The 13742-nt window shown below is 31.4% G+C and overlaps 2 protein-coding genes across 2 annotated transcripts; both read right to left on the minus strand.

Annotated features, from left to right (window-relative positions):
* Nucleotides 1–481: 481 nt before the first annotated feature.
* On the minus strand, nucleotides 482–2245 carry LOC108824496 (protein FEZ-like). The gene is made up of 3 exons (XM_018597933.2): nucleotides 2062–2245; nucleotides 1565–1854; nucleotides 482–1174 (listed from the first exon to the last, which is right to left on the minus strand). The coding sequence occupies exons 1-3, from the start codon at nucleotides 2243–2245 to the stop codon at nucleotides 482–484; spliced, it is 1167 nt and encodes a 388-aa protein (XP_018453435.2).
* Nucleotides 2246–7353: 5108 nt separating this feature from the next.
* Nucleotides 7354–8947, minus strand: LOC108823662 (sphinganine C4-monooxygenase 1). The gene is made up of 2 exons (XM_018596916.2): nucleotides 8516–8947; nucleotides 7354–8167 (listed from the first exon to the last, which is right to left on the minus strand). The coding sequence occupies exons 1-2, from the start codon at nucleotides 8741–8743 to the stop codon at nucleotides 7610–7612; spliced, it is 786 nt and encodes a 261-aa protein (XP_018452418.2). The 5' UTR covers nucleotides 8744–8947; the 3' UTR covers nucleotides 7354–7609.
* Nucleotides 8948–13742: the final 4795 nt, after the last annotated feature.

Below are 13742 nucleotides of genomic sequence, written 5' to 3' on the forward strand. Positions count from 1 at the left end.
TCAGAATAACAAGGATGAAGTACCTTTAGTTACTTTTTATTGTAGTCAAGTAATTTTGTTAAAAGTAATTTTTTTTTAATTTATGTGTTTATACTAATACATCTTATAAAAAATAGAGGGAGTATTTTAGAACATATTTAAATCTATTTGGTCTCCATTTGGTCTTTAGCCAGTTTACCCTGTTTTAATCTATTTGGTCTCTATTGGTCTTTAGCCAGTTTACCCTGTTTTAATGATTTAATCTATTTGGTCTCTATTGGTTTAGCCAGTATTAGTCCATTGCGGTTGCGCTGTGAGCGGAAATGGAGTGAACCTCAAGTTTGTGAAGGAACGAACAAAAGTAAACACACAAACTTTAAAGAACAATTCAAGAAAAGAAAGAGGCCCTCCTGAACAATATGTATCATGGGGCTCTGCTGATACAACTAACTAATTGAAAAAAAAACATCAAGTAATGGAAAAAGAAGTAGGCAAATCGTCATTAATTGAGCAAATTGACAGAATAGTAACTCTCCATCAACATGTGATGCTTCTGATTCTGATGTTGATCTCCAACACTAGTTGACGCTGACGTTAAGTGACCAAACTCTAATGTGTGAGAGAAAGCTTGATGATCTTGGTACCCTTGCGACAGATTAACAAGAGCAGGACACTGTTCCTGGGCCAATATTGCAGTGGTGAGATCGATACTTGAGCCTATCTGGTTTGTGTATCCTCCAAGAAAGGATGAGTCTGACGATGACATGTTTAGCAAAAACGACGAGATATCGTTGTTGTTCATGACCTTGGGAAGTTGAGGTGGCTGTGTTTCTTGTGAGGCAAGCAAAAGGCTTCTTAGGTACTGTTCGTCTAGACAAGGACCAGGACTGGCTGGGGAAGCGAAATCCATGTAAGAGAAGGGAGTATTAGCTGTACAAGTACTAGTTTTGGTAGCTTCTTTCTCATCATAATATGAACGTGGTTTGGTCACATTCATATTTTTCTTGTAAAAGTTGACGGAAACACTATTTTCGAGGATATTTCCTGGATAAATGTGGGCTGTGTTTGATGGTTTTTCGTAGGGTTCTGTATCGGTGCTTCCCTCTGTTGGTAGAGATGAAGCAAAGGAGTGTGAGGTAGCTTTAAGAGCCGTTGTGTTTGCTTTCCTAAATATTCTGCATATAGCCCATGAATCCTGAAATTCCACATCAAAATATTCATGACATTAGACTAATCAGCAGTAACCCAAATAAACATTTGACAAGATAAGAAAAAATATATGTTTTAAGTACGAATTTTTAAGTGAACAAAACAAGACTCAGATACTAGTGAAAAATATTATGCAAAAAATAATTTGTCAAGTGGAATATATATACTGGGAATATATTTTGTTCAACAACTATACGTAAAAGCTTAATTTCTTGACCTGTAAGCACATACGCCACCATGTTATTTTAAAACGAATTCTTTGATTTACCTTTAATCTAATAAGCTATAAACCAAATGGTAATCTATAAATAATAACGTGAACAACATTTATAAAGATATTGCTTACGTTTACTTTATCAAAAAGGATATTGCTTACGTTGGGAGATAGAGGAGTATCCGAAAGGGTATGTGTTGATGAAGAAGGCAAGCGAAACTCATGCATCATCCAATCTGTCTTAACTCCTTTAGCAGCTCTTCCTTTGTAAAACACAAGTGACTTCCTTAGACCAATGCATTTGCTTCCTTCCGATGAATATATCGGCCTGTCCGTTCCCGTGGCTTTCCAGAATCCAGCACTGGTCACTCGGTTCGGCCTCGAACTGTTCCTATACTTTCTGTCTCTTGGACAGTAGAAGTACCATTCCTTCTCTCCCGTCATCGCAAACTCTACGTTCATCAAAACGCACATATTCAGTATACCTAGGGATTTGAAGTAACAATATAGATAGTATAATATCGTCGTTGGCCATACTGGATGCTTTAAATGACAAAAATATTTGACTTTTTACATATTCGGAAATTCAGATTTTCTAGTTTAAAAAAAGATCTTCTGGTTATAAAATTAAATAAATGGAGAAGTAAAAGAGATTGTACTTGGAAGATCCCATGGGTCATATTTGTAGATGTCGAGCTGAGTGATGAGCTTAATGGAGAGTGGGCGATGCTCAACCTTCCGTCTTAGATAGAAACTCACGAGCTCTTCGTCCGTTGGATGAAACCTAAATCCGGGCAATAACACATCTTCCATTTTCTTAGCTTCTCCGTTGTTCTCTCCCATATAGTATTAGTGAAAGTTCAGAAAAGGTGTTTAAAAGTCTCTTGTATAACTAAAAAAAACGTATTAAAATCAACTTGAAGAGATACTAGGTTAAAAGACTTATGAGAGAGTTTTAACCCTAAATGGTAAAGAGAGAGAGCGAGTTGGTAAGAGTGAAGTTTATTTGCTTAATTTGAACACAATATATGCTGCCTTCTGAGGGGTCTGACCCCGAAGGATCAGCCGCCTTTTCTGCTGATTTCCATTAAAAAAATTATATGGTGAGAGTTTGTTTGGAAGCAAAAGTGTAAGTCCATGCATATAGAAGCATCTCTAGACAAATTGTATGGGAGTGTCTTGGGATATTCGTCATATTGTTTTGGACTGATTTAAGTCTTTGTTTATCAATATTATCTGGTACTTGTAGTTGCATTTATTCTAACGCAGAAGAAAATCATATAAGTATATACAAAAATCTAAATACATTATAGTTTCCATAAGTTAACTAGCTAGACTGTCGTCTAGTCTATTATGGTTTTACGCAATTATAAGTTTTCCATTGCGTAACTGTAATTTGTATCAAATCTGTATCGTCTACTAATTTTATTGTAAATATTATGAGTATCTTGATTTTATGATGAATGTGTATCTAATTTTAGTACACAGCGTCTACGTGACAACATGCGTTGTCCAAGTATGTGTTTCTTACCAGGATCGTCTCAAACTACCCAAGACTTTGTGTACGTTTATAAATCAATGCATTTTCTATATTTTGTATGTAGCTTGTTGTGCATCGTTTAGATATGTCAAAGACAGTTACACGGAACCAGAGGGTCAACTAGCTAGAACTCAAATTGAGAAATACGTCAATGCCCCCTGTGTCTGAAGTGTGCAACAACTAGCAACTAGCAAGGACCGAGGCCAACCAATAGATTCTCCTTTAGAATAAGAATCATTAATTCAATAAATTAAGTTTCTAATGGTATGATGAAAATTTAAAATGTATAGATAATAGAATGTTAATATTTCAAAATCTGAAAATATCTGAACGTTTCTATTCTATCCCTCTTACAGCTTCTAATCCCACTGGTTTCTGTCAGGAATTGACAAAAGTAAAATTTTGATTTTAAAGACAAACCCAACATGTGATTAACTATGGAATGTTTACAATTTTACCCTTCTTGGTTTGGTCATTTCCATAAATTTATTTTCGAAATCTCATATGAAAACTTTCGTGGAGAAGAAAAACGAAACTTTTTTAGGTTTTATGTTGTATACCACTTTGAAGGATATAGCTGTTAAGGTTTACTGTTGTCATGCTTAAATGAATATCACATTACATAGTTCATTTGGACTTGTGGATGTTGGAAGATCTCCAGAAGTACAAACCTATTTTTGATCTTCGGAAGACCATTTGACCGTGTTGTGACAAGTAGGTCCGGTCCTGTAAAAATTGTTATGACAAGCATGTCTAGCTCTGAAAATCTAAGTTGGAAGCAAAAGACAACTAGTAACCTATCTAGTAATTTGAATAACAAAGAGTTTTTCTTAAACCCTACACTCATTTAGTATGAACTATTCTCTTGCAGATCCAACTAATCCAATGAATATTTTACCCAAAAATTGGCCAAAAATGGACTAATAGTAATATATAGGAGGATCGAAGCATGTGCTTATATTACTTCCATCCAGCGTTAGACTTGGTGTCAGGAGATGATATATATTCCGAATATAGTCAAAAGTACAAGAAGATTTATGGTTCACTTTCTAGTAGATAAATGAACCTTTTTTTTTGCTAAAGAATGTAATTTACGAAAATGAAATATGCTTAGCAAAAGGAAGGTAGTTGATTTATCGACTGAAAGAGAACCATAAATTTTCTTGTACTTTTGATATATCAACTACCTTAAAGAAAACGAACGTTATCCATGATGAACAAATTAACCTGAGGCCTTCTTATTTTAACTAAATGAGTATGTGTTACAAAAAAAAAAAAATCCATGATGAACAAATTAACCTATCTAGAGAATCCGAAAATTCAATCCGAACATACACTATGTATGATATTCTCAAAAAAAAAAAGATACACTATGTATGCTTTGTGCCTATTGCGTTGGATACGTTCAATTACCACATTAAACAAATCTCCGTCGTAAAGAGAGGCTTCATGATGAACATATTGAAGTCAGAGACTTGGTGAAAACTGAAAACAAGTTTAAAATACGAATTGGCTGTGCAATTATTTACTTATGACAAACAAAAATATCAATTCCTTATTACAGGATGATTACTTATAGTACGATCTAAAATAACAAATTAACAAAATTGAAGGGCGCGTGAAGCATTTACAAGGCAAAAGTCAAATCTGCTCTAGTTTCATTTTTTTCCTCATTCGTGTGGGTTTTGGCAAAATATCGAATACCAAAATATAGAATTTATCAATAGTATCTTGCTTTTAGTAAAATCTGGTTGAGGTTTAAAATTTTGCAAAAACTGTTGCTTTCTTTAATAGTTTTTTCGTTACAAGTACCATCAAATTTATCAATTAGTTACTACACCGTCAAATAGTAATAATACTACGTACTAGCTGAAAAATTAAGTGAAACAAACAAGTGGCTAGACAAATAGAATCATATGAAAGTGATGTTGATTACCTTAACTAGTAAACTGGTATATGCTTTTATATGTCGTTACCAAATGATATGTCCAACAAATAGTACTAAAACTAAAATTTTGACATAATATTAGTATCATTTTTCATCATATTCACACACACGCACAATATTTAATTTGTTCTGGTCCCTTGTAGCTAATATTTTTCTTTTGCTACCGACTCTAAACCAGATCGAACTATATAGGTCATTATCTAGGAAAGCATCAAATTCAATGAGATCATAAAAAGCCAAGTTTTATTTTCTCGGTTAGTACCCATTTTGTCTCTTCCAGTTTTGGTGTTGACTCCATTTGTTTTTACTTCCCAAACGTGTGTACTTGATTTTAGAGCTCTATGTTCCATTTTTAATTATCTTTTAATCAGTTATGTAATAGATAATCAGAAAATCTTATGAGTCAAACTTGAAAGTATGCAAGCCCAAGCACCCATACCTCTGTCTTCGCAAACATAATGTACGAGTATTAATAATGTCTCTAAAGCATCCTTGGCTTTTGTCTTTCTAAAAACACATTTGTATTTCTCATGAGTCCAGTTCACTTCCACAACTTACATGTTTTAATAATATATCATTAGAGTTTCACGTGATACAATGCTGCTCCATCTTAAATATTTGAATGTTTAAAAAGTCAGTAAACTTAACCCGTCTGGTTCTGGTTTAATCCGTCTTATCCTGACCAAACCTTTCATATATTTTGTAAGTTCAGTACTTATAGACGTTTGAGTGCGGTTTGGTCGATTTGAATTTCATATTTGGGAGTTAAAAATTTTAGTCTCATTCTGGTATTTATAAATTTTAGTTCAGATCATTACGGGTTTGAGTTAGGTTTGGATATATATTTAAATTGTGTAAATTTTTTGAAAAAAAATCTGAATATATCTTAAAATCTCTAAAATCTAAAAACAAATATAATACACAACATATAAATTTAAATGATATATGACCATATATGTATATGTAACATGTAACTAGTTTAGATAATGTTTGAAAATTTTGATTTAGAGTTAGTTCGGTTCTTCGGATATGAATATTTTATTATCTGTCCCTAATTTATAGTCTACGAAGTTAAACAAAACGAATTTGTGTTGGCTTACACTTATCTTTTGGAAATTGCACACAATTCTAGCCGGTTTATCATCACCATCAGGCCCGCTGGCCCCTGGCCTTGAGTTCAAGTTGGGTTTAGTTGTCGAATTTGGCTCTTCACTTTTATAGACTAAATTCAGTCCATAATTTTCGAAATGTGGTTTAGTCTAATCGCAAAATTATAAAATAATTTCAAAGTGATCATAAATTCAAATTAATAGCAAAAAAATTAAAAGTATATATTTCTACATGTTATAAACAAAATTATCATTAATTATCTTGTAAAACTACCATTCAAACGACAATAATTTTTTTTACACAATATAATAAATCATAGAATAAATTTAAAAATATTATATTAAAAAGTGAAAATATTATCTAAATTTAAAAAATATATCCTCTAAAACTTAAGATAGTAAAATGCAAAAAAAATTGTATCATATAATATTAACTCAGAGAGCCTAACATAAAGAGTCCACACGGAGATAGTCCACCAAAACATTCGTACTTTTTTCTTCTTCTTTTTTTGGTATCAACAATCTTCTGAATCTGAATGGTGATGCAATGATCTTCTGATTTTCCTTTATTATAATACATACTTGTCATGCTTGGTTTTTAAACTGTATTTTATTTAAAAGCACAAGGATTTGCATTACTACAGGCTATGCAACAATAGACGCAGCATCATTTTGTAGGAGACTTGCATGCAAAAGACGGATCTCTTCAACCATTTCTCTATAGACAAGACTTCAGTCTTTTTTATCAAGTTGGGCTTGTAGTAAGTTCAGAGAATCAATACTAAAAAATATGAGTTATTGTTCGGTTCACTTTGTAGGATGAATCTTTAGGTTTATCAACCAATAGAAAATTGTTATTTTGGATTAAATATTTTTTAATTAAGAAAACAAAATAAATTGTCAAATTATATTATGTTTTCAAAACAAAATTTAAAAATAAATAAAATAGTATATAAAAAACGAATTAAAAAAATTAATGTTGTCAACAAAGCATTAAACCCTAAACTCTAACCCTAGATCCTAAATCCTTGGGTAAACCCTAAACTTTTGGGTAAACCCTAAACCCTTTGAAAAATACTAAACATCTCGATAAATTCTAAAGTATAAATCTTAAACACTAAACACTAAATTTTAAAAACAAATATTTTTTAAAAAATAATCATTTTGACAACTATTGTTATTTATTTATATAATTCTTTTTATTTTAAAAACATAATATAATTTTGCAAGTTATTTTGTTTCCTTAATTAAAAGATACTAGATCTAAAATAATAATTTTCTATTGGTTGGTGAACCTAAAGGTTTACCCTATAGAGTGAACCCAAGAAAAATTCAAAAATATTAAGAAAATTGATCAGTCTTTCAAGAGTTACCTTGTAGATAAATAAAAATAAATTTGCTGTATAATACATTGAAAAGAAAAAAAACAGAGTAAAACAACAACTCAATAATCTATATACAAATCTATAAGTCCATCTAATTCCATCGTGAGATTAAAAAGAAAAGGGCAAAATGCAAACCGGTTCTGTTTCTGGTTTAAAAACTACCAACGTATCATCCATTACAGAACATTACTCAAAAACCCCAAAAACCCCAAAAACCCAAGAAACTCAATCATCTTTAAACTCTTTAGTAGGACGTGCTTCAAACCCTCCATCTTCTCTTTTCTCAAGAGAGTAAGGCATGTAAGTCCCAAGCATCCGATCCCACATGGAAAAGAAAGGCTGAGAGAAATTGTATTTGCTCCCATAGAGCTGATGATGCACATCGTGGTAAGCCGAGTTGTTCTTGAACACCATATGGAACAAGTTCCCGGGAAGGCAGAGACCGCAATGGTCGTCCACGGTCTTGATCGTGGCGAAGGAGAAGAAGAAGATGGAAGTTCTCGGCGACATACCGGAGATCAAGAAAGACAAGGCGCCACCAACTGTGTCCAGTATAAGGCCTTCCACCGGATGGTTGTATAGAGCTCCATACGCGTAAGGGACGATGAGGCGGTGGTGCTGAGAGTGGATGTGTTTGTATAAGAACTTGTTGTGATGCATGTAACGATGCATGAAGTATTGCCACGTGTCGAGGACTATCATAGCTACCACGAACTGTCTGATTAGAACCAGAAGAGAAGACTCTTGCGCTTTGTCTGCTTCGGCATCACTACTTCCTGTGACCTGCGTAGACAATAGGAGCCAGAACTGAGACCTTCCTTTATTCTTCTTTAATTGAGCATCCTAAGCTCTCCTAAAGCAATTGCTAATCACTCTTCAAACCCTATCTTTACTCAAGCTTCTCCTCTAATGCTTTAACTATATCTTTATAACACTAAAAATGACCAATCTGATTCATATACAGACAAAAAAATGCAACCTTTGACAAACAACAGATAATTAATGCTACAAAACTACAAAAGATTCAAACTTTGCGTCTTTAATTCAATCCTAATTACACTAAACGTTGGATTCACAAAGCAAAATTAATAAAAAAGAACGAAAAGTTGGAAAGGTGGAAACTTTTTTTACAGTGAAGAGGATGATAGCGACGACGGCTTGAACGAGCTGCTGAAGAAGAACGCCTTTCACGACGGATGATTTGGAGACGAGATTCTTCTCTTCTTCCTCAGCCTTGGAATGCAATCTGTAGCTCTCCAGAGAGGATAGCGCCACGTAGATCCCAGAGTAGAGCCAGTACACAACAATCGGAGCTACGGTGCCGAGCAGCTCGTCGGAAACAGAGAAACCCATCATCATCCCAAAATCACAGCTTCATCAATCAAACCCAAAAGAGTTTTGTTTCCAGGAAACCAATCGAGAAGGGGAAATGATTTGAGGATATAGCACCAAAAGGAAAGATTCGTTCGGAATCAATCCGAGAAACCTTCCAAAAAAGGTTTGATTTTTAATTTAATAACAAAGGAAAAGAAAACAATTTTACGTCTGTGGTTTTGCGTCTGCGTTTGCGTTTGGTTTGAAAAATCAACGGAGGAAACAAATGATGGATAGAAAGTAAAAACAAACACTCGCGTTTTGTGCGATAGATATCTACACTGAGTTTGCTTACGTGGTGAAATCCCAACCGACTAAAAACTATTGTGGGGGCTCTTCTGACGTTAGATTTTGTTTGAAAAATATCTGCGCTGTCGTCCGCCGACCGGCGCCGTATAAGTTAGAAGCTGGTTTGATAATTTGAATCATGTTGAAGATTCAAAGCTTCACAGTTAGTCAAATTTTCAGAATTTTAAACCTCATAATCCGCACGCTGTACAATCTAAGGTACCATTTCAAAAAGCATGGGCCACAACCTTCTCAGTGGAATACGAATCTGAGAAAGATGCGCGAAAACTACTTCATGTCACCTTAGTTACAACTTACAAGTGTGTAGACCCACAAACTCATCATGGTTATGAAAAATATTAAAGATATTTTCCCTGACGAGGGTACCACGAACTTGTCGGCAAAAACATTATGGTACTTGAGTGGTCTAGTTAATAGTTAGTTGTAGATATCTGGCATATTTCATCATCAGACTCGTCTTGCAAGCTTCTTAATTAGTTTTATATACGTGATAGTTTGGAAACAACGTAATGCCAAACTAAACTCTAGCATCGATCCGGGATCTTCTTCCGAGACTTAGCTCATGACATTGTTTCACATCTTTCAACCTTGTGATCTATAAGCTCCGTAAAACCACTTGCTCCTTTAATTTATACGTAAAAATTCTCTTTCGACATACTCTTTTTCATCACATTCCGCTGATTATTTTATTACTCCACACCTCTTTTGTACCACTACGCTTCTAAAAACATAGCCTCCCACTGTTCACAAACATTGTTTTATTCTCTTTTTATATATATATTTAGGGTATATAACGGACTGATGCCTTGACCAGTAAACACAACTTCATTTTATGGAAATATTAGAAGTCGAATGACAATTAAGAAAAAAGGTTTAAGACATAGAATTGTTATAATTTCAAAAATGTTCAAGATATAAGTATTGTCATAATTTATATCCCCTTCAAAAATATTGAGTTTTGAAGTAAATGCTCTATATATTGAAGTTTATATTATTCACTTTTGTTTTAAAATTTCAAAACACATTCTACATTTGATTAAATGTATTCTAAATTATCTTTTATGGTATAGAGAAATTATTCTATTTTTTTACATTTAGTTTAGTAAAATTTCATATACTACCTAGATTAATAGAATTAGCATTATAAATTTTTTATTATCTAGAAAAACGGAGACAACAAAATTTTTAAACTCTTTTACCATCATCTTATGTTAGTGCTCGTTGAAACTATACACTAAAACAAGATTTTTATATTTTTGAATTTTTTTTCAAAATATGTGGGTTAACCCATCTAAAATATTGAGTTTTCGGTAAATGCTTTATATACTGAAGTTTATACTCTTCACTTTTGTTTTAAAATTTTAGAACACATTATAAAATTGAATTAATGTATGTTAAATATATTTCATGGTATATAGGAATCATTATAATTTTTTAATATTTAGTTTAGTAAAATTTCATATACTGCCTAGACTAGTGGAATTAACATTATACAATCTTTATTATCTAGAGAAACGGAGACAACAAAGTTTTTAAACTCTTTTACCATCATCTTATGTCAGTGCTCGATGAAACTATACACTAAAACCAGATTTTCATATTTTTGATTTTATTTTCAAAATATGTGGGTTAACCCCTCTAAAATATTGAGTTTTCGGTATATAGAGGATTTACCGAAAACTCATTATTTTAAAAAGGGTTAAATCACAGATTTTGAATTTTTTTCAAAAATATGAAAATCTGGTTTTAGTGTATTGTTTCATCGAGCACTAACATAAGATGATGGTCAAAGAGTTTAGAACCTTTGTTGTCTCCATTTATCTAGATAATGAAGATTTTATAATGCTAATTCCACTAATCTAGGCAGTATATGAAATTTTAGGAAAGTAAATATTACAAAATTAGAATGATTCCTATATACTATGAAAGATAGTTTAGAATACATTAATTCAAATGTAGAATATGGTTTTAAATTTTTAAAGAAAGTGAAAAGTATAAACTTCAGTGTATAGAGCATTTACCGAAAACTCATTATTTTAAAAGGGTTAACCCACGGATTTTGAAAAAAAAATTCAAAAATATGAAAATCTTGTTTTAGTGTATAGTTTCATAGAGCACTGACATAAGATGATGGTCAAAGAGTTTAAAACCTCTGTTGTCCCCATTTCTCTAGATAATGAAGATTTTATAATGCTGATACCACTAATTTAGGCAGTATATGAAATTTTAGTAAACTAAATGTAAAAAAAATAGAATTATTCATATATACTATGAAAGATAGTTTAGAATACATTAATTCAAATGTAGAATGTGGTTTAAAATTTTTAAACAAAAGTGAAGAGTAGAAACTTCAGTGTATAGAGCATTTACCGAAAACTCATTATTTTAAAAAGGGGTTAACCCACAGACTTTGAAAAAATTTCAAAAAAATGAAAATCAGGTTTTACTGTATTTTTTCATTGAGCACTAACATAAGATGATGGTCAAAGAGTTTAGAACCTCTGTTGTCTCCGTTTATCTAGATAATGAAGATTTTATAATGTTAATTCCAATAATCTAGGCAGTATATGAAATTTTAATAAACTAAATATTAAAAAATTAGAATGATTCATATATGGCATGAAATATAGTTTAGAATACATTAATTCAAAGGTATAATTTGGTGTGAATTTTTTAAAGAAAGTGAAGAGTATAAACTTCAGTATAGAGTGTATTTACCGAAAACGCATTATTTTAGAAGTGGTTAACCCTAGGATTTTGAAAAAAATTCAAAAAATGAAAATTTTGTTTTAGTGTATAGTTTCATCGAGCACTGACATAAGATGATGGTCAAAGAGTTTAGAACTTTGTAGTCTCCGTTTATCTAGATAATAAAGATTTTATAATGCTAATTCCACTAATCTAGGCAGTACATGAAATTTTAGTGAACTAAATATTAAAAAATTAGAATGGTTCCTATATACCATGAAAGATAGTTTAGAATACATTAATTCAAATGTAGAATGGGGTTTGAAATTTTTAAACTAAAGTGAAGAGTATAAACTTCAGCGTATAGAGGATTTACCAAAATTATTATTTTAAAAGGGGTTAACCCACGGATTTTGAAAAAAATTCAAAAATATGAAAATTTGGTTTTAATGTATAGTTTAATAGATCACTGAAATAAGATGATGGTCAAAGAGTTTAGAACCTCTGTTGTCTCCATTTCTCTGGATAATGAAGATTTTATAATGCTAATTCTATTGATTTAGGCAATATATGAAATTTTACCAAACTAAACAATAAAAAATTAGAACGATTCATATATACCATTAAAGATAGTTTAGAATACATTAATTCAAATGTAGAATGTGGTTTGAAATTTTTAAACTAAAGTGAAGAGTATAAAATTTAGTATATAGAGGATTTACCGAAAACTCATTATTTTAAAAGGGACCCAGGGATTTTGAAAAAAAAATCAAAAATATGAAAATCTTGTATTAGTGTATAGTTTTATAGAGCACTGACATAAGGTGATTGTCAAAGAATTTAGAACCTATGTTGTCCCCATTTCTCTAGATAATGAAGATTTTATAATGATGATACCACTAATCTAAGCAGTATATGAAATTATAGTAAACTAAATATTAAAAAATTAAAATAGTTCATATATAACATGAAAGATAGTTTAGATTAGATTAATTTAAATGTAGAATGTGGTTTGAAAATTTTAAACAAAAGTGAAGAGTATAAACTTCAGTGTATAGAGCTTTTACCGAAAAACTCATTATTTTAGAAAGGATTAACCCACGGATTTTGAAATTTTTTCAAAAATATGAAAATTTTGTTTTAGTGTATAGTTTCATCGAGCACTAACATAAGATGATTGTCAAAGAGTTAAGAACCTTTGTAGACTCTGTTTCTCTAAATAATGAAGATTTTATAATGCTAATTCCAGTAATCTAAGCATTATATGTAACTTTAGTAAACTAATTTTTTTAAATATTAGAATGATTCCTTAATACCATGAAAGATAGTTTACAATACATTAATTCAAATGTAGAATGTGGTTTGAAATTTGTAAACAAAAGTGGAGAGTTTAAACTTCAGTATATAGAGGATTTACCGAAAACTCATTATTTTAAAAGGGGTTAACCCACAGATTTTGAATTTTTTTCAAAAATATGAAAATCTGGTTTTACTGTATAGTTTAATAGAGCGTGACATAAGACGACGGTCAAAGAGTTTAGAACATCTGTTGTGTCCTCTTTCTCTAGATAATGAAGATTTTATAATGCTAATTTCATTGATCTAGGCAGTATTTGAAATTTAAGTAAACTAAATATTTAAAATTTAGAATGGTTCCTACAAACCATGAAAGATAGTTTAGAACACATTAATTCAAATGTAGAATATGATTTGAAATTTTTAAAGAAACTGAAGAGTATAAACTTCAGTGTATAGAGCATTTACCGAAAACTCATTATTTTAGAAGGGGTTAACCCACGGATTTTGAAAAAATTCAAAAATACGAAATTCTTGTTTTAGTGTATTGTTTCATCAAGCACTGACATAAGATGATGGTCAAAGAGTTTAGAACTTTGTAGTCTCTGTTTATCTAGATAATGAAGATTTTATAATGCTAATTCCACTAATCTAGACAGTATATGAAATTTTAGTGAACTAAATATTAAAA

The sequence above is a fragment of the Raphanus sativus genome, chromosome 9 (genome assembly GCF_000801105.2).
Source record: "Raphanus sativus cultivar WK10039 chromosome 9, ASM80110v3, whole genome shotgun sequence".
Taxonomy (NCBI): Eukaryota; Viridiplantae; Streptophyta; class Magnoliopsida; order Brassicales; family Brassicaceae; genus Raphanus; species Raphanus sativus.

Coding starts and splice junctions, on each gene's coding strand:
- LOC108824496 (XM_018597933.2), bottom strand. CDS start 2,245: ATGGGAGAGAACAACGGAGAAGCTAAGAAAATGGAAGATGTGTTATTG. Junction 1,855..2,061: donor TGACCCATGGGATCTTCCAA/GTACAATCTCTT, acceptor TGATGAACGTAG/AGTTTGCGATGACGGGAGAG. Junction 1,175..1,564: donor ATACTCCTCTATCTCCCAAC/GTAAGCAATATC, acceptor GTGGAATTTCAG/GATTCATGGGCTATATGCAG.
- LOC108823662 (XM_018596916.2), bottom strand. CDS start 8,743: ATGATGATGGGTTTCTCTGTTTCCGACGAGCTGCTCGGCACCGTAGCT. Junction 8,168..8,515: donor TCGCTATCATCCTCTTCACT/GTAAAAAAAGTT, acceptor TTGTCTACGCAG/GTCACAGGAAGTAGTGATGC.